Source organism: Xiphias gladius, chromosome 19 (genome assembly GCF_016859285.1).
Source record: "Xiphias gladius isolate SHS-SW01 ecotype Sanya breed wild chromosome 19, ASM1685928v1, whole genome shotgun sequence".
NCBI classification, from domain to species: domain Eukaryota; kingdom Metazoa; phylum Chordata; class Actinopteri; order Istiophoriformes; family Xiphiidae; genus Xiphias; species Xiphias gladius.
Window position 1 is genome coordinate 21,083,919 of NC_053418.1, and position 21,191 is coordinate 21,105,109.

The 21,191-nt window shown below is 40.4% G+C and overlaps 2 protein-coding genes across 10 annotated transcripts; one reads left to right on the top strand and one right to left on the bottom strand.

Moving 5' to 3' along the window:
• Nucleotides 1–803: 803 nt before the first annotated feature.
• kdm2ba (lysine (K)-specific demethylase 2Ba) lies at nucleotides 804–13,957 on the bottom strand. Of its 4 annotated transcripts, none has more exons than XM_040154966.1 (10): nucleotides 13,849–13,957; nucleotides 6,819–7,043; nucleotides 6,479–6,622; nucleotides 5,535–5,621; nucleotides 4,843–5,130; nucleotides 3,905–4,722; nucleotides 3,552–3,715; nucleotides 3,277–3,438; nucleotides 2,500–2,718; nucleotides 804–1,576 (listed from the first exon to the last, which is right to left on the bottom strand). In XM_040154966.1, the coding sequence occupies exons 1-10, from the start codon at nucleotides 13,855–13,857 to the stop codon at nucleotides 1,395–1,397; spliced, it is 2,298 nt and encodes a 765-aa protein (XP_040010900.1). In that variant the 5' UTR covers nucleotides 13,858–13,957; the 3' UTR covers nucleotides 804–1,394. The 4 variants fall into 4 exon arrangements, with proteins under 4 accessions (XP_040010900.1, XP_040010898.1, XP_040010899.1 ...); XM_040154964.1 differs by lacking the exon at nucleotides 13,849–13,957 and adding an exon at nucleotides 10,506–10,706 and having other exon boundaries at nucleotides 6,819–7,040; XM_040154965.1 differs by lacking the exon at nucleotides 13,849–13,957 and adding an exon at nucleotides 10,506–10,706 and having other exon boundaries at nucleotides 4,843–5,121.
• LOC120805097 (calcium release-activated calcium channel protein 1-like) lies at nucleotides 10,634–18,858 on the top strand. Of its 6 annotated transcripts, none has more exons than XM_040154968.1 (2): nucleotides 10,634–10,732; nucleotides 15,511–18,858. In XM_040154968.1, exons 1-2 carry the CDS (start codon nucleotides 10,703–10,705, stop codon nucleotides 16,057–16,059), a joined length of 579 nt encoding a protein of 192 aa, XP_040010902.1. In that variant the 5' UTR covers nucleotides 10,634–10,702; the 3' UTR covers nucleotides 16,060–18,858. The 6 variants fall into 6 exon arrangements, with proteins under 6 accessions (XP_040010902.1, XP_040010906.1, XP_040010904.1 ...); XM_040154972.1 differs by lacking the exon at nucleotides 10,634–10,732 and adding an exon at nucleotides 10,943–10,991; XM_040154970.1 differs by lacking the exon at nucleotides 10,634–10,732 and adding an exon at nucleotides 11,005–11,087.
• Nucleotides 18,859–21,191: the final 2,333 nt, after the last annotated feature.

Here is a 21,191-nt window from a genome sequence, read left to right on the forward strand (position 1 = left end):
ACAAAAAGAGGAATTAAAAAAAAATATGATTGCTAATTGGTTGACAAATAGCTGAGGAAAAAAAATAGTTATAGTCCATCACTCTCATATCCGCACTGAGCCCATAACCTGTTATGAGATGTCATTATCAGACATTGGCTAATTTTAAGGGGCTTCAAGCCAAAAAAGATCAGGACCACTGCTAAATATGCCTCAGAACAAATCAACTTTGCATCTTTTAGTTCTGACAGAATATGACAAAGAAAAATGAAGACTCAATGATAATACAAATGAAATTCTTTTAATGCATATTAGCACTTAGTATTTGGATTTACAAATATAAACATAATCACATTCACTTGAGGTGATAGAATACACCACGACCCGAAATACACACAACACCTACTGTATGGAGTTTTTTTGTTTTTAGATGTATGCAAATGAGTTATTTGCAAAGGTCTTCATTATATAAACCTGTATAGAAAACCAGATATGAGGGGTTGACTGCATTAGAGAAATCCAATGTCAAGTAAGTTGTAAGTCACAAGTTTCCTGTTACTGTCAAATTCCTGCTACTGGCTTTTGGGTGTTAAACCCACCAATGCTGTGACAGGCTCAAACAACCCTGATAAATTATTTGCAAGCATTATTTGACCCAGCTCTGTGACACATCAATGTGAAATTACTGAATAAATGAATAAATACAAACTGATTTTAAAAAAATAAATAAATTAATGTTGAAACGCTGATGAAAACCCCATTAAACACCAACACTCAACAGTTCATAAAAGTATTAAGGTAACTGAAGACATGAGGGTGCAACGGGAATATGAAATTTGTTTACTCTGTTTTATCATTTGTGAAATTTTTGGGAAGTACTCACAATAATTTTGTCAGATATTTATTACTGTACATACATGTTATTTTTTCTGATACTGATAAATTTCATTGATTTCAAATCCAGATTTTGGCACATAGGAGACACTGTCGTTTGAAGGTAGACTGAGGAAGGGGACAAATTTCCGTTCACATGCCGGACAGTCTCTCTGTGACATTTAGCTCCTGAGACACTGTAAACTCATGAAATTATGCTTGTATAAAAAAATACTGCCTTTTCAAATATTTAAAGATTAAAAATAAACAAACCAACCGTCAATTACAAGCACGTCTTTATAAAAGTACAATCTCAAAACAAATACATGCATGGCGTTTCCTCTTTGTCCGTCTGGTGAATGTTTATCACCTCCCTACATTAGAGTACATCAAAGTTCTCCATCCAGAAATCTGTCTCTCATTTCAAATTTGTTTACCATGACACTGACACAGAGACTTATCCTAGAGACCAGTTTAAAAAGAAACAAATGGTTCCATTAAGTGCAAAGACAGTCTTTCAATCATTTGTGTCCTGTTAGGAACTAGCTTGCCTTCTGCAGCAGTTTGTCCTCTTTCAGTCTAAATGGTACGCTCACAGACATCTCTGCGATGAACCTTTCGCAGGCAGTCTTGGTCACCTGCTTGCAGAAGCGAAGGTCTATCTGACAGATGCTTCCACATCGCTTGAAAAAGTTTAGGGAATGGTCTGTGACCCGGTTACAAACTAAAAGGAAGCAGAGAGAACAATAATCAGTCACAAGCCTGATATTTAAAAGGGATGTGTGTAGAAAAATTTACTGAAAATCATTTAATTTTCTTCTCTTTTCTTGATGTATAACGTCAAGAAAAGCACAAGTTTTCCCATGGGCTCTACTGAAACCGGCCCCAGTAGGCAGACTCAGTTCATTTACAACTTATTTACAATGATGACAGGCAGCTACAACTTTCACTGTCAACTACATTCCATTCAAGAGGGGTTGCATGGTATAAGTAACAGATTTTGCAAACCATTCTCCTTGTTTGTGTGATGCCACCTAATTTTAAGATGTATTTAAATAACTCCCAGTGCCACAGTTAAGCTGAGCCCAAGAAACACTGAGATCTAATTTGAGCTATTTTGGAATTGCCTGTAAAAAGGAAAATATTGTTTTTCAATTTGTAATTTACTAGCCCAAAGAGGTAAACCTCACAGGTGTTTCTTCTGAAGACTGTGTGTGGGTGTTTCCAGGCTGTGCTTGATTGTCAGCTCTCTGTCAGTCATTCTGATTGGTTCATTTAGTTTGGTGACCTTAAGTAATTGTGGCATAGCTCCACCCAACCTGAACATAACACTTCAAGAAGTGATTTATTAAGTCAAAACATCACAAAAAAATGTCAATCGAAGTTTACATTCACTAATTTTTTTGGAATTTATTTTTTTGTCTTAATCTCAGTATGTTCACTTAATTTACTGTTCCTGATAGGTCATGAGTGTCGAAATGTAATTTCTCGGATCAATGAAGAGCAGCTCACCGCGTTCAAGTTATTCCGTGATTAAAATCAGCAATGATATACCTTCTTTGCCTGCAAAGTGTCACATCTGTATGTAATTACAACCCTGAAACTCCCGCAATTGTGCCTGTGTATTCCTCAGGTCCCAGTTCTCACCAGACAGGTTGATTTCTGTAAGAGAGTCTCTGGTCGTGGTCCCTGCTGCTGTCAGTAGGTTGACTGACTGGTCGTTGATATGGTTGCAGTAGCTCAGGTCCAGCCTGGACAGCAAAGGCATCTGCCGACTGATGAGACGTAAAGACGTGTCGGTGATGTCCAGCCCCGCTAGCCGCAGGTTCTCCACATTCCGCAACTTGCAGCGGTTATCCAGTTGACCTGTCAGTCAGTGGCATGAAGAACATCACCGATTAATTTTTGTATTTTGTGATGGTGCATGATAGTCTACAAGGATATCAAGGATGTCTTAATGCAAGGAGTCCCTCGCATTATTTTCTTACTTGCAATAAACACTGTTTTTAAAGCTATGTTTTAGCCCTGAAACCTAAAGACTGAAGGAGGTGTACGGGAAAAAAAACCGTCGATAAAGTTTTTTTCACTAAAAATTATCTCTGGTTTACAAAAAGGAGCAATAATTTGGAGTGTGAACTGGGTACATAACATGTGCAAAGTTAACCACTATGACTAATCCACCACCAGCAGGAAACTCTAGCAACTCACCCACTTGAACTGAGTTTTTTCTCCAAAATAATTTTACGTCATTGAACTGATAACGTAACCCTTACATAATGGGATGAGCAGCTACGTTAATGTTAACAGTTCTACTCAAAAGTGTCACAAAATAGGCACCACAGTGCATTCATATATTACAGCATGGGAGAGAGGAGCAAAACCCCCATACATGGCAGCGCTTGTGCTGTTGGCCCACTGAGTTACCTGGTCTGTTGTCTGTGGGGGGTGAGAGGAGGTCCCTCATCTGTGCGTCTTTAAGTCCCTCCACCCACTGGACATCCAGGGTGCGCAGCAGAGGGCAGCTGGAGGTGCAGAGTGCAGATACAGCAGCCCAAGAACACCCCGATAACTTTAACACTCGCAGACCTGAAAGACACAGCAGAACTTTAAAATACCGATAGAGAGCAAGTGAAACCCAAAAAAAAAAAAAAAAAGAAGAAATTTTCCTTGTTAATAGATCAAGAATCAGAGTTTCGTACCTGGTAATCTATTAATAAGCCAGCTTAATTGTTTCTTGGATATGTTGGTCCAGCTGAGGTCTAGGGAAACTGGCTGTCGGCGGATGATCCCGCTTAGCATGAGTGGAGTGATGGAGGTGCAGCGGTTCAGGTCGATCTTTGTCCAAAGTCTCTTATCACAACACCTAGACATCAGAAACAAAGATTTGTGTTGCATGTTAAACTGTCAAAGCAGACCACCCAAAAGAACAAGCTCTAATTGCGCTTTCACACTTAATAAAGAAACTTTGTGCATTTGTCAGCAATATTTCTCTATTGTGATGTTGAATATAACAATGTAAACGTGCCATTTTAAGTCTGTGCTGTGCATTTACCATCTGTTCCACGTCTTGCAAACTCTCATGCAGACACACAGCTCCTGGTGTGTGAGATAGCGAAAGATCTTCATCCAGACCTCGCGCTGTATGACGTGCGTTTTACCATCTTTTAGAGGCAGTCTGTCAGGAGGTGGGCTTATTGGGGGGGGGCGAATGACGTGCCGCTCCATTTGGACACACTTGGGTGGGGAGCGCGGGGGCACCGGCCGGTTGGTTGGGGTGCTCCTGTTGAAGCCCAGCGGAGTGATCTGACTTGGGTAGAAGTGCCGCAGCTCCCACGGGGTCCCATTCATCTCTTTGGTCTTGAGGTGGGGCCTCTGATCCCCCAGTTCATTGCTGTTGCGGAACAACCTCTTGGGTTCCTCGTTTTCTGTCTCCGGCTCTACCTTGAGGGGTTGGCGATTCTCGTTGGCCAGGCAGTCCTCCGTCTTTTGAATTTCCTGGTTCAGTGCTTTGCTCAGTTCCCGGCTAAGCTCCCTGTTAGGTAAACGGCGCTTACGGCGAGCTTTTGGACGCGGACCTTTTTCCTGGGTCTCGCTTCCGCCCTCACTGCTGGGGCCAGCCTGCGGAGAGCTGCAGTGAGACTGGTCACTGTCTCCAACAGGTGTTTTAATGCACGGATTCAAAATTTCATTCTTGGAGTCCTTGTCATCCCCTTCTTCTTCAGCGTCTCCGAAACGCCCTTTCCTGTCTACACTATTTCGGAAGTGAGGCTCCCTTCCTTCTTCATCCTCCTCCTCATATACATCTTCATCTTCCTCTTCTGTCTTTATTTGGTGCAGAAGTTTGGATAAATAAGGATCATCTGACTTTTCCTGAAGGAAAAAAATGGGAATTACATAACTTACTGTGGTTTGGTACAAGAAAAATTACCCTCAAAAACTTGGATTTATAATGTTTAAAAAAATATCCGTCACTCTGTAAATAATACAAACCTTCTTCCTCACACTGAGATCCTCTTCCTCATCATCATCAAACAGCTTCCTCTTCTTCCTCAGTTTGTCCTCAGGCCTGGGTCTGGGCAGGCTGTTGGGGGAGAGCAGTGGTGGCTGTCGGTGGAGAGACTCCTCGGGTCTGTACCTGGGAGTCTCCTCTCTGTCTGGTCTCCTCTTGGCTGCAGAAGAAGCATCTCCCTCCTCCTTCACAGGCTTCTGTTCCCTCAGCAGAGAGCCAGGGAGGTTGGAGGCATACTTGAAGCCTGGACCCCTTTTTTGCTTCAATACCAAAGGGGACAAAATTTGCGAGACAACTTTATACCTTTAGTCTAGGGCGACAAGGAAAACCAACAGTGCTACAAGTGTAACTAAGGTTTAATAAACTCATCACTGTAACTAAAACTAGAAACGCATAGTATGTCAGTAGTTTCCTGCTTCTGTGTCAAACAGTCACATGTGAATGACTTACACAACCTAGAAAGGTATAAACAGGAAGTAGCAAGCTGAAAACACAAACTGAAATAAAGAAAGCAATAATGCAAAACTACTTATCTACCAATAATACCAAAACTCAAAAAACCTCAAAAATCTTGCTTTATAATAATCTTGCAAAATCTGAAAATACTTGCAATACACGCTGAGTGAGCTGTTACTTAATCTAAACATGTTGATTGACACATTTTTTAACTCACTTTTCCACTTTTCCCAGCATGGTTGCATTTGGGACATTCCCAGCAGTTAGGGAGTTCATCGTTCACCACTCCTGGGGCGTCGCTCACCTGATAAACCGATGAGAAAACAAGTCAGATTTCAACAAGACCAACAAGCCTTAACGGATCCCTATGTACAGTGTAACACAAACAAGGCACGGGAAGTGAAAGTGAATGTTGTGACGTGTGTCTGTTAGGCAGGTCAGCTAAGTTTAACCTCAGCCATAGTCAACATGCAGACTCTTGCTTCATGCATTGAATAGAAGAGGGAAGTAGAGTTAAAGACTCCTGCTTGAGGAGCTTAAATATGCACCTTTGAATGGCTGTAATGTTTAAATTCTCGTGTGTTATGTATAAAACTGGAAAAGGTGTTTATAATATCTTAGTTGTTTCATGCTGCAACACAACTAGCCAGTGTATGTTTGAAAAACTGGTTTGACCAGGCCTATGCTAACGACGACCTGTTGTGTTTTTGACATAGCGGTTACAGAAATGGTTTGTGCTGCTTTACATTTTGTTTTGCCCATTCCTCATGAAATGTCTTTGGCAATTCAACTAGAAAAGTCTACATTCACACATCCTTTAAAAGGCAATGAGCCCAATTTTTGGTAATTTAGTGAATGTTTTTGTCCCTGATTACTCTTTTTCTTGAGCATGTGGTGGGACTCAAATCCTTTAACATGATATTGTCGTGCTTGAGTCATTAAAACCTCTGAACCACATAATAATGATTGTATTCAGAGTTATATAAACAACACCGTTTCCACATCCAGTTACCTTCAGTGACTACAGTCTAACCATCTGTGTCACATTATGTTACGATAACCTGGGAATGCTGGCTCACTAGTTTAACACAGATGAGTCACTGTGTGAATGACTTCTCTGCAGTGGAGTTGTTCAACTGTTCACAGCCTGGCCCTATGTACCTTGAGGCAGTTGGGATGGACGATCTCGTTGCAGATAGAGCACTCCATCAGCATAAAGTTGAACTTGTCCTCCTCTTCCTCCAGTGTGTCCTCCTTCCCTGCCTCTTTACACACCACACACACGGCCGTGTGTGGCAGGACGGGCTACAGGGATCAAGAACAAACATAAAAGTAGGAATAAATACATTTAACATCAATGAACTATGTTGTGATGAAGAGACACTGTGAGAGCTAACACAAGCTTGCAATTTCTAAAACTTCCTTTAGACTGTGGCGAATGCTCCCTAAAAATATATTCTGAATATTTATAATATCTACAATTCTCATAGTACTAACTCACCGCAATGCATTGTCTCATGATGCAGGACTGCTTCATGCGCCCCGGCCCTCCGAACTTCTTCATGTCCTTGCAGAAGTGACACTCTCCACACTCGGTTCGGAGGCACGCCTCGCACTTTCGGCAGCGTGTCCTCCTGCGTCTGGCACCAGACGAGCTGCGGTTGGACGGCAGCTTAACGGCTGACGTCGTCCCCATCTTGGGCTTCGGCCGGTTGGCCGCCCGCTGCTGGAAGACAAATAGTGAAAGTGAAAGTGAGATAAAGATGCAAAATTTTGGTCAAATCTATCAGTGGAAGATGACAAGTTTGTATCTGGAAACAACAATTGTGTCGTACATTGCCACAAGGGTCTTTAAGCAAAATGATGAGTGCAACACACTGTAATACAAGTCTGCTCATCTGTATCGAGCTGCTGAAAATATGCCTGATAACGTTACATCAACACAATATACATTTTTTAAATTTTAGTCATAATAGGCTATTCCTGCTGCTGTTTGACAAATCCTAGCCAATTTTGAATTTCTAGTTGTAGCTCTTTTCTAACTCTGCATATTTCTTTCCTGTGAAAGTCAAAAGGGATTTTACAACTCCTTCAGAGAATGGAGACACAAGGAAACAGGTACTAGTAAAAGGACTGACTTTACACATCTGCACCAAGCATAATGGGCTGCAACCAATGTTTATTTTCATTGATTAGTCAGTTTGTCTACAAAATGTCAGAAAATTGTAAAAGAACCCTGTTGACAGGCCAAGGTGACATCTCCAAATGTCTTGTTTTGTCAAACCAATGGTCCAAAATCTGGAGCTATTCAGTTTTCTGTCATGTATGACAAAGAAAAGCATCACATTTTGAAAAATTTTAGAAGCTGGAAACAGCCAATGTTTGGCATTTTTGCTTAAAAAAAATTACTAAATCAATTATTAATTTATCAAATTAGTTGCTATACAAGTGGACACAAGACATATAGTGACATTTAGGTGGACAAATATTTGTCGGGCTCAAACAAACAATTATTTTCATTATTACTAATCTGATGATTACCTTCGAAATTAATAGATTAATTATTTAGTCTGTAAAATTTCAGAAAATTGTAAAAATAGCCCATCACAATTACCATAAGGTAATCAATTTATTGCCTAATTGTTTCAGCTGTAGATATTATAATCTAAAATGGCATCAACTTAAATGGTTGCAGAAGTTATCAGATCCAATCCTGCCCTGCAACTGCCACTTCTTGTGCTCTGATCTTTCTGGTAAATCACGCACATATACTGTATGTGACACTCATGGGAGTAAATGAAAGAAAAGGTAACATGATGATTAAAACGCTTCCTACAAATTCGCCAGGGGAAAAAAAAAACATCGTGATTTTCCTCATAATCATTTTTTGTCTCGTCCCTGTTGCCATGGCAGCATTGTAAAACATCATGAAAATAAGAAAAATCATAGACTATTACAGTGATTCTTGTTCTAGTAGGAGAGGTTACCTTGGCAACACGTTTGCCTTGCTGGTGGCAACTGTTTGAACAGAGGACTGCAAGAGATGGATAAAAAAAAAAAAAAAAAAGCTCATGGTGGAAGTTATGATTTAGTGTGAGGCTGTGAACACTTTTCCAGTGTTATTCTTATTGTATAACCGGTAGCTACACACTGCCCACATACCACTGATGAATGTAGCTCTTTGAGCAATTGCCATTCAATTCATATTTATAAAACATAAGCATTTTATCAAAATAGATTTCAAGTGCATGTTGATTACATTTCTGAATAGCAATTCTGGAGCGCTATGGACAGGTTTACAAGACGTTAACAAGACATTGTATGCTAACGACAATCTAGACTAATGCTTTCTGAATGATATTACCTACAAAGGGAAAAGACACCAGTCCTGAATCTGTTGATTATGAAAAAAGAACCAACTCAGTCGGTCATTAATGTTGTCCTGATTTTGTCAGGACAACTTCATAACAACATATTCCTTCATGTTTACCACAAACTGTTTTTTGGAAAGAGATGTTTTTGAAATCTATAGCTTCAGATAACTGAGTTCCTAATAATAGTGATATAATAGTAATATAGTAGTAAGAATAAATAGTATGTTTTTTTCCCCCAAACACAATAGGTTGTTCTTTGCCTGCTGTTCCTGATGGAGCATTTAGTCAACACTGGGCTAAAACCCATCGGACAGCTTTCCATAAATCCATCTGACTACCAGGTAAATATGGGAGGGAGACATCAAAGAGAGGACTGCTACAGCTACCAAAAATTAATGAATGAATAAATGAATAAATAAATAAATAAATAAATAAAAGCAGACCCAGCCACTTTTCAGAGTGTGATCACCAAAGCAACTATCACCTGACCCGTCTTTACTGTAACGCTGTGCAGTAATGTGTCAGGAATTTGGGATTCAATACTGAGGCATGTTAAAAAAAAACAAAAAAAAACAAAAAAAACCATGGCCTATATTCTGAGTGCAGTTTTCTGACTCAGCTTCAACGTGCATTTCAATTGGAAGGGAGTCACAAGGCTCACCATCTGCTGCTCATGTACGGTGGTCTTCCACATAAATATAGGTGTTTGTTACTGTCTCCAACAATGTGTCACAACAGAAGAGGTCAAAATACCCTCTGCTGAGGAACTGTTAATGGCTGGTGTGAGTATTAACATTGTGCAAGCACAAGGAGCTGGCTCATGTCAACATTTCTCCTGAATTAGTACAGGACAAGCGTCTAATGGAGACTTTTTGCAATATCCCATAAAAGCCCCGTGTTAGAAAGCATTCATACTGTGGCCCCCACTAGAGATGGGCTTCATATCACATTAAAACTTTGTCCTAAGGAACTTCAGAAGACAATATGTTGAGTGTGACATCTGACCAAAATCATCAGCATTGTATAGTCCTCCTCCTGGTGGAAAACATGTGGACGAAATATAGTTTATATCAAAACAACCAAAATTTTACCGGGGGTTCGACGGGGTCACCAGACCCCAGTTTGGGAGTCCAACAGAAGTAGAGCCGCTTCATTGTTCCCTCTCCCCATCCCCCTCCTCAGTCCCTGCTTCAACAACATTTTGCCTAAAGCCTTCTTAAAGGCACAGAGTGGTGGGGCAAGTTTACGGAGTATGAGGGAATTAATCGCAAGAAAAGCTTTTATCTAAGAGCAAATATGGGAGGTTAGTGTACATGAGTAAGTCACATCTTATACCAGCTAAAGTTGGTTAGCCTCACAGCTAATGGAGGACACTGGGGTTCTGGCCACAGCCACGAATTTGTAACATTACCGGATGAAAGTGCTCTGTGTTAAGAGGTGGTCAGTAGAAAATGGGTCAGTTGTGGCAAACGTGATATCGATGGTGTCCAAGGAAGACAGGACACGGTGTGTTTGGACGGGCAGGGTAACAATTCTGATAAGCAGTTCGACTCCGTTTAACCCTGTGCTATGTGTTAAATTTTAGTCGGGTATTCCTCTCCATAACCCGGTTAACTGTTATGGTTGTGGTTAACATTTCTCCCCTCAACTCGACTAAAATACAGAGAAGAAGAGGAGCGGGCGAAAACCAAACGTGAACCTGAAGCAACCGAAGAAAAACACCACTCAGCTCACAAAAGGCTTTCTTTCACACAGCTCACTCTAAGCAGTCACGCACACGGAGAGGTCACATTATGAAACGTAGGAGCTCTGACCTGCTCAGACTCTGAATCATACTCCTCTTCGTCTCCGCTCAATGACAAGGCCATGGTTCCTCTCTCTCATCGTTTGTGAATAGCAGAGAAAACTAACATGGCTGAACAAGGCTCCTCCAACTCGACTCGGCTCGGATCGGCTCGGCTCGGATCGGATCGGCTCCCCCCCATACCAACGACGCGGGCAGCTGCTAGCGATGTTCACTGTGCTGCGTTCAATAACCATGGTAAACACCAGCGTTCTACTTCCTAAAACCATCCACAGGGTTCAGGCTACAAAATACCAGTCGACCGTGAAAGCAATAACGGCACTTACACATTTCAAATGTTAAAGGGTATGTGAAACAGTAAGGTAAGATAAATGGTAAGGTGGATATAAAGGTTTCGGCGCTGTATAGCGTCGCAAGAACCTCGCCATACGTTGCAACGCTTATTGACGTGCGACGTAAATGCAGCATCGACGCAACAGGAAATCAAGATAATCAGGTAAGACAAGAACGTTCACTCCAACACACGTCCGTGTTTGCTTCTGCTGGCTTTTGTTGGACGTGTGGGTGACGGTACAGGTTAAATTCTTCAAAGGTTAATTTGATTTATCTAATAACTTAATCCTCAATGGCTTAGTAGTTTACTAATGGTCTTATACTGAGGCGACACGGTTTTGAATACGTTTACTGGACATTATGTGTAGCCTGACAGGCATGGTGTCAGTAATGATTATTCATGCTTTCTACAAGTTACAGCTTAACGGCCAAACAGTGCAATGAATTTTGACTGGCAGTCAGTCACCTGACCTCAGTCCACCTGAGCATGTGTTTTAGGTGGGGTCTAGAGCAAGATCTGACGACGACTGCAGGACATTCAAACACAGCATTTCAGGTGTAGAGATTTGCCACCAGATGCTGAACATGAGGACCCTGGTTTATTTGTCCAATTCGTTTTAGTCCACTGAAAATAAAAGCGTTTACAATCATTACACTCCCACTGTTCATCTGATTTGGATACACACCGTCAGAACAAAGCTGAGAGTCAGCACTGTAACCTTGCTTCATTTCAGATCTAATGCACTTGAGTACAGAGGCAACACAACAAGAGGTGTGCCACTGGCTTACTCAGGACTGGACCTCGTAATATAATGAGAGTGATTTCATAAACGAATCGTGTGAAAGCCACTGTGTTTATGGTTTGAAAATGTCGTGCTTTGGCGGCATCTGGTGGTAGTATCAAGAATGAGACTATGGCTTACAGTTCGGGAAAACATCTTGTGCAGTGACACAGTTGTATGACAACCATGTCAAGGAAATGTCCATGTAAAGGAGAATTTAAAACATTTATTTCAGGAATTCATATACCTAGTATGAAAAGAGATTTTCTTTTTGGCTATTATTTTATTTAATACAGGGTCTGTTGACTAGGTATGCACGCTCTCTTACTGCTGCACTCTGTTGTAAGGGCCCCATTAATTTTTCTGCCTGTGATCCCTTCAGATTCTGGTGAAACCTGACTAAATCTAGGCTGTGATAGATGGTTTGAGTCCACCAGAGGTACCGTATTACAGGATATGAGGGAGTAGCAGATCTGCAAAGTTGTTGGTGGCAGTGAGATCAGTGCTCAAAATTAGAATTGGAAACAGTACACAACCAAATTTTAAAAGTTAAATGACTGTTATGGTTAATCTTTGAGGAATGTACCAAAGTAGCCTACAAAATGTACTTCTCCTGTGCCTCTGTAGTGAGTGGAGTTTTCCCTAAGGTAATGGGAAACACATGCATGCATCTATGTTTGCACACACAGAAAAGCACATATAAAACATAATATATTTTTACTCCGCTTTTCTATATTTTACTTTATTCTCTTTAAAACAATATAAGCATCTCAGACAAAGTGTTTTATTGGTTTGAATCCTATCTCACTGGGGTTTCCTTCAATGTGTCATGGCAAAGACATATGTCCTTACCTCATCCCCTCCCCACACGGGTGCCCCAAGGCTCGGTGCTGGGGCCACTTCTCTTTGCAACATACACCCCCTCCTTCGGTCCATGTATCCGCTCACATGGTTTCTCATATCACCGGTAGGCAGACGAAACCCAACTATACCTGTCTCGGCACGGATTTAGCTTGTCTACCAGATATATACACATGGATGAAGGAATGCTTCATTTAAACCTTCAACTAAACCTATCTAAGACTGAACTCTTAGTTATCCCAGCCAACCAATCTCTGCATCACAATATCAACATCAAAATCGCCTCTTCATCTCTTACCCCAACCAAAGCCACAAGAAACCTGGGTGTCATGTTTGATGACCAGCTGTCCTTCTCTGACCATGTCGCACCTGTCTCTTGGTCGTGCCGATTTGCACTATAAAACACGAGGAAAATTACCGACTCAGTATGCCACCCAACTCTTGGAACAGACCATGGTTATCTCTTGCCTTGACTACTGCAATGCCTTTCTAGCGGGTGTCCTTTCATGCACGGTGAAACCCTCACAGATGGTCCAGAACGTGGCAGTACGTCTTGTTTTCGATCAGCCTAAAAGGGCACGTGTCACGCCACCGCTCATCGATCTCCACTGGCTACCCATGGCAGCCCAAATCAACATCAAGTCACCAATGCAGAGTGACTTCTGGGTCTGTACCTACCTACTTGAACTCAATCATACAGGCTTATCCTCCTCCTCGGCCACTGCGTTCCTCCAGGGAACGTTGTCTGGCATTGCCATCCCTGCACACAAGGCTATCACAGTCAAGACTGTTCTTGTTTGTGGTTCCCTGATGGTGGAACAAGCTACCAATTGTTATAAGAGCAGGGGCGTCCCGCTCTATCTTCAAGAATCATTTGAAGACTCATCTCTTCCGAGAGTCCCTCCTTTCCTAACACCTCTAACACCCCAACATGCCTAACTAGCACTCGCTGTGCACTTTTGGTCACTTCCTCACCTGATCTCCTTTCACTTTGTCTCATTGAACAGATTTAGTGCTTAGTACTCACTTGAAGTAAATGTAAATGTAATGTAAATCACTATTGCCATGTAAATAAATCACTCTTTTGTAAGCTTTTTCTACTTGATGGCAATGACAACTAACTGAAAGACATCACCAGACTTTACCAGTTAGATTCATGTATAGTTTTAGCTTAATTTCTCTGATTTTTGGTCTGAGCTCAATTTCGCCAGTGTCATTTAAAAACTGCTGACAGTAAATCCAGGAAACACTGCCACTACAAACACATACAGGCGCTAGCGTGGGCGTCAGTGGACAGCCACTAAAAGTCGCACAAAAGTCAACTGCATAATTTGGGTTTATGCTGAAGACATTCTATGCGTAAAGGAAAATACCAACCCGCTCCATGACGAACACCGTCTGTCACTGGCAAGGAGGCGAGCTCCTGCAGCGCCTGCGACGAGCGTTGGATTGTGGGTATCTTGTGTTTCCTGATAGACTCTGACAGGCAGTCAGCTGCTGCAGGAAAGTTTTGGCATAGTTTTGAGATAGCTTTCTGTGTCTAGCGCTGCTAGGTGTTGCCTCATTGGGACCTCGTTTCTGCGTGCGCATTTCATCGTACTGTAAATCCATCCGGTTTGAGGCTTTGTAATTGTTTCAACAAATAAAAACGGGTCACTTGGAACAACTTTCGGTATGAGCTTGAACGAGCACTCCTTGCAGGCTCTGTCGTGGAGAAAACTTTACTTGAGTCGGGCCAAATTAAAAGCCACCAGTCGCACTTCAGCTCTGTTGTCGGGCTTCGCAATGGTGAGTTTTTGCTTCGACTTCACTGGTTCTTGTCGCACTGAACCCAACATAGATACACGAATGCACGCTAAATGTAGGCCACCGGCAGGAGCCGCAGATACGTATGTGACGCAGATGATTGTTTTCAAGGGCTGCGGCGGGTCTGACACCATACAGGCCTAATGACGGCTCCTGTGCGCTAACCATTACTATTGGCGACAGTTTTATTTCCGCAACGACAGTGAACTGAGTACGTGACAACGAAAAGGCCACAGTATCCGAGGCAAAACGGCAATCAGCCCGTGTAATCACGCGTGAGATATATCTCTCGGTGCAACGGCGCTACACTAACGGGCCCAGGGAGATAAGCAGTTTGTGTGAACTTCGGGGGACCCGCCGGTTCGCCCTCAAGTCCGGGTCTCATCTTCCGCCGCAACAAGTAGACCAACAAGTAGTTTAAAAGCTTAAAATACAAAAAGTTGAAGAGTAAGCTTAGGCCTAAGACTGTTGTCCACAGAAACGTAAAAACAAAAAACAAAAAAAAACACACCAATAATTATGATGCCATTACAATAATCAACTAAAAGCCTAGAGGCTAATATCGGGCACAAAGATGTATGAAGTTAAAGATTATTTAAGTTAAAAAAAAATATTTGTCTCATGTTGTTTAATATTCAATAAATCAGCATTTTATTGTTACATGTCATTTAGTTAATATACTGTTAATAGCTGCCTCTGATATATGGTGGAGATATCAACAGGAAGGAAGTGAGCCGGGATCAAAATGGCCATAGTTAGGCATTTTTTATTGTACATACAGCACCGAGTGAAGTAAACCTGTACCCTCAAAGGTTGATCTTGGATCCAATTGTGGAAAGAAGTGCATTATATATAGTCATAGTGCATGTGCTGTGAACACGACAGCCATATTTATTGTGTTACTGATGCTGTCTAGTTCAAATGGTATAGGGTGGATTATATACAGTGTTATTTATATCCATCTATTAGGTGGAACAGAGTATATTTTCAGTAGTGTATTAGCCCTTGACTTGACTTGTTCTAGCCCAGTTTTCAGCCTTTGTACGGACTTATCTGACACTTTGATAATGATAACAGCTTGAATAAGATTTTAATTCCAAAACTTCCTATTTTTGGAATTGAATGAATGAAACACAAATTTCATAATAACACAGATGAAAGAACCATCAACATTTTCTTTATAAATACACTTATAAACTGTGTTGCAAATACTTTCCTGTTTGATTTTCACAGGTTGCCATGGTGGAGGTACAGCTGGAGCCGGATCATAAGTATCCCCCAGGGCTGCTCATAGCCTTCAGTGCCTGCACTACGGTTCTGGTTGCAGTACACCTCTTTGCCCTCATGATCAGCACCTGCATCCTCCCTAATCTTGAAGCTGTCAGCAACGTTCACAACCTCAACTCCGTCAACGAGTCTCCCCACGAGCGCATGCACCGCCACATAGAACTGGCCTGGGCTTTCTCCACAGTCATCGGCACCCTCCTCTTCCTGACAGAGGTAATGCTCTTGTGCTGGGTGAAGTTCTTACCCCTCAAAAATAACACAGAAGAAAAGAATGGCACCATAAGTTCCGGTGAGGCTGCAGCCATCGCTTCAACTTGCATCATGGTGCCATTTGGAATTGTTTTTATTGTGTTTGCCGTCCACTTTTACCGCACACTCGTCAGCCACAAAACGGACCGACAGATCCGAGAGCTGGAGCAGGTCATCCGGCTCCAGAACCAGCTGGACCACAGGGCTGAGAACGACGACCTGAAGGCAGCTGTTCATTTCCCTTGATTATAGTCAGTCAGCACACAACAACAGCAGACATTCAGCTGTGCTTTTATTGTGAAATTTCATCTTAAAGCTGTATTTTTAATGTTTATGAACTATATGCTCAGATGCCTTTTTCAAAATTGCAAGTTTCATCTGTCAAGCTCTGCAGGTTTCAACTCAGTCCACTTTTGGATAACACATGTTCCCAAACTTCTACACATTATATACAAGGAAAATGGTTTTACTTCTAACTTGAAAGTATATCATTTGCTCTCAGGCGCTGACATTTCAGTGGCTTGCAGAATGACAAGTCATATCGCATTGTAACATTACACATTTTAAGGCTAAAGTCTCTAAAGGACTTCACGTTGGCGCTTGAGTGCATTGGAGTGATATGCATTTGTTTAGCTTTTTTATAAAGGTAAATAGGTGGCTACTGGTTTTACAGGACAACTGTATTATATAGTAATGAATAATAAGTTTCTGTTTAGATGTAAACAACAATAGAAAAGAGGACTTAATATCAACCACAGTTGTAGAGTCTGGGTCAAACTGAAGATCCATATCAGATCCAAACAATAACAGTAAATTGAAAAGTGCCTTTCCTTGTTTGAATGTGACTCAACAAGGCCACAACTTCTTTTCAGTAGTCATTTAAATGATGTCTGCAGCAAAGGCTGGTTTTAGTTCAGGTAGAAACTCAAGTGGTGCTGTTCTTTCTGTGGTTTTCTTTCAGTAATTTGCTGGTCTATTTAAGTTGTCAAACTTCAGAGTTTATTCTGTGCTGCTTATGGAGGTATACTGTAAAACTCGTCACCACTGCAGCATCCACCTTTTGCCTTAATAGCCTTGTGATTTGATTTGATTTCTGCTGTTCTTACATGTGCCTGGCTTTAAATGAGGCTTTGTAGGGAGCATTACCAAGCCTTTATTGTCAATACAGTTGTTCATATTTAAAATGTGAATTGTCAGAATGAAATATCAATAACATTAGAATCACTGACTGCTTTCTTCAAAACCAAAATTATGGAACAAGTTGCATCGTTTTAAAACATTTACTAGTCCTTAGTGCTTTGGTTTGGTGGACAAACATGTCCTTCCTCATTGGACTGAAAGGTTGCTTGAGGGAACGTTTTATTTTGCCCTAGTTACGGTTGTTTTGGGCTTTGTCAAATCCCTGCCCCTTTCCTTCTCCCTTACGAACATTTTTCAGTCTTCTGAACAATCAAAATTTTATTATTTGCATAACCCTCATTTTGAAGCGTGCATAGGAAAATTAAGACTTGTTTAGGTCTTTAATAAAACAAATGGGACAAATTAATGTTAACATCCAACAGTATTTGTGTGCAATCTGAGGCAACAGGAACCTTTCTTAAAAATAAATGCTGGTCAGTGAATGCTTTTAACCAAAGTGTGTTATTGCAGTGCACATACGGTATTTTTATAGCAAGAGTTTGTTGGGAATCAAAATTAATATTTAAGAGCAACATTTTGAGCCTGATGGTCTGTGTTTAAGCCTCATTTTTCTTCTTTCAGAGGAGTCATGGTCTTGTAAAATCAATCTCGGGTAAAAAAAAAAAAAAAAAACGAGAAATTTGTTTGATTTCATGTTGCATTTGCAATTCTAACATATTGTAATCCAAAAATAAGTTATTGGTTTCAAAGAAGTATTGTTTAATGTATTATTACAAAGCATGCATGTATTTGAAATGTTGTGTATACATTTTTTTTTTGTACTTTTCATAGTTTACAAGCTTGAGCATGTTCACACATTGTCTAGATTACAGATTTGTGTGGAATATACTGCAGGGTTCGGTTTTTTTGTCCTGTGGCACATTGTTGAATTGTTTTACGTGGGTTTGACCATTTTCTTCACTTTTCTTTTTGTCTTTACTTAAAAATTGGTACAAAACTCAAATGAAGAAATGTGCAAACATTTAGGGCTGGATGGCAATTCATTATTATCAGTTATTCTCTCATGTGAAGCTGTCATGATAGAATTTCAGTATCAGTATATCATATCCCTAAATATGTTGAATTAGCAAAATCTTACACAACTTGAGATTTTAAATATTTGAGAATAATTATATTTTGTATTTAGGCCTTTGGTCAACAAACAGTGCAACCATTTTTAATCCATTTGATGAACGTGAGTTTGCATTTTTATCGTGATTTATTGAATTCTTAACTGAATATTGTGACATACTGTATTATACAAAGGTAGCACTATGGTCGCTATTCCAATATCAGTTTTGTCTTTTTTTCACCACCCCCTACACATGGTTCATGATGAGTCATGGTAAAGTAATAGTTTCTTTAGACCACAAGCTCCCTAAATTTGCATTGGAATTGTCCTGACCAGATGATAATATCTCTGGGACACATAGCAGAGAACGAGGAGCCACAAGGAGTTAGTAACATACAGACTGTTTAGTAAAATGATGGTGATTCTTTAATACTTTTTTTTTTTTTTTTTTTTTTTAAACGGATTTTAAAAAAAGGGGTTTATGCTGGTCAACTGCACACACACTGGGACACTTCTGATAGGAATATTCTACATGTGCCTTCTTTAAAAACAGCTCAGTGCAAGTAAGGCATGCTTCGTGGTGGTTTTTGTGGTTTATTTGTTTAACCCAGTGTATGTTACTGTATATAGAGAAGTACCACTGTTTGTGTGAATGCACAGCTTCAAAGTGATTTATCAGCAAATATTGTATTTTTAAGTGTAATTTATGTGTGCTGTTAGCAGCTCAAGAAACTGCAGCTCTTTAATCTGGTAACATACACCAGGACTCTTGTTGCCAGTCTGAATAAAATACATTTGAGATGATTTGTGAGTGTTATATTTATTTTTATTTGTTTATTTACATATATTTTTAAAAAATGCCAGTAAAATGAAACAAACATAATCTCATACAAAAATGTATCTTAAACTATGAAGTCAAAAGGAAAACCACACAGGAAATGTGTCCGGACATACACTCTGAGTATAGCCTGCACTTGTCAGTCAGCCAGAGTCATGAGGGTGCATTACAACAAGGCACACAAATTCCACCACTGTCTGACCTTTTTCGGCACTCTTCTGGCCATTAGTGCTTGTTTTGTTGTGTCTAAATACGTCATCCACATATTCCCTGTATTTGGCAAAGCGTGCAAGGTACAGCACAGCACTGATTTTCCTTCTGGCTGCTTCACCCTGTCAGAATAGAGTTTTATTCCCTCAAATGCGTGACTTTTCACTGAATTCTGTATTGTGGTTACACACTAACATGTCTTTTCAAAGGTAATACCAACTATATGTAGGTAATAATACATGGCTCATCCCAATCATGCCCACTGGAGTTGGTTTGTCTGGACACCTGAATAGATTTGACAGCTTTCCGGCCTCATTAAATCGGAGTTTGTCTGCTTTGCACCCAACAAGCATGATGGGCATCCCATCCCAGAAATGTTGTACCACTAAAATATAATGAACGTACTTATATTGTGGTATTTGGGAGTACTAATTGCAAAATGATTATAATGCATAGGTCGAGATGGGAGGTCCCCTCTGTCACATTTTAAAAAAACGTGTCTTTAATTAATGATTTGGAGTAAGTGGTTAAAGTGAATTTACACCAACCCTGATATTAGCAAGTAAAGACACATAGATACTTTTATAAAGACATTATCAGATCTTGAAGGGCACATGACCTTATAGCAGATCAGCACCACGTTGACATTTTGGTAGGAGAGAGGTCACAAGCGATCATGGTCCTCTTGACCTGGTATTGAAGACATCATATAACTTCATATACCATCATGTTTTGAAAATTCAGTGCCTCATAATAAAGCAAAAATAAAACTAAAATTATACATTTAAAGAATAAATTATAAATAGTGAAATTTTGCAACCTTCTCAGGTGATTCTCACCTACATAAGCGTAGTATTCTGACTGTTGGGAGTAAAGACAAAAAGGACAGGTGATTGTGTTTCTGTTATCCTGTTGAGGAATGACACAGCACGCCTTCCACAGACGTGGGCTACCTGTTTGACAGTGTGATTTCAAAAGTGTGAGTAAGGAATGAGACCTTACCTGCAGTGTCTTAGCGAGATGTGGCCGAAACTGCTGCCCTCTGTACCTCATATTTACAACACTTATGTCAAACGCAGATCGGACATATTCATGAAAGAAAATTATCTTTAGTCTCTTAATACTTAACTGCCAATTATTAAATGAATAATAAACACTTTATTATGTGAAGTTTTTACATAATAATAGCTTTCTTCAGCATTTGTTCAGCCACCGACGTGAAAATACAGATCCAGTGACAATAGCCAAGTACAGCTGAGCCTCAGTGTAAGTCTGTCACCTCTGGAAAGACTCCTTTAGTGTAAACTGTGAGTAGCGTTGTTAACCCACAACCCCTGTCTCCAGCACTAAAAACCTTTCATTCTTCTTGCTGGCTGGTGTTTCCTTTGCTTGCTCCTGATCCTTTCTGGGTCGTGTTTTGTGGAAAGACAGATGGGGAAGGACGCTACCAGTGAACTGCTGGTCCCAGCAGTGTATATACTGTGGAAATAGCCCAGAGGTAAACAGAAACTGTGACTGCAGTAGAAACCATGTAGGGAGGCTGAATCACTTACAAGTCATTTGTACGCCATCCTGGAGGCAGAGGTATGAACAGATGTAACGGTTCGGAAGTGCTTTCTGGGACATTCACGCTTTGAAACACACCTACTTATAGTCCTTCTCGCAATGGACTACTCCACTTTCTGTGAATATCTCAAGTATATAAACAGCCTCAAAGGAACTTGCATCAGCTACAATACTGTATTGAATGTTTCATCAATAAATCTATAGCTCTTTACGTATTATCTATAATTGATTTTTATTATTATACATAAAAACATTCTCATACTATGCAATAATATGTTGCTATTTTTTTGTATACGCAGATGTGTTAAAGTTTTATTCGGGTGTTAGAAGCTAGAAATAAACATGTAAAAGATCAGTGTCGCAACATTTTATTTCCTTCCTTCATTCAAAATGCTAGGGCTGTTCTTTTTTAAAGGATATATTTTATTTGTTTTGTAAGGGACCATATATGAATGTTGCCTTTCAGTATATTGTACCGGAGTTGCAGTCTGTAGTCATGGCTTAAAAACTGCA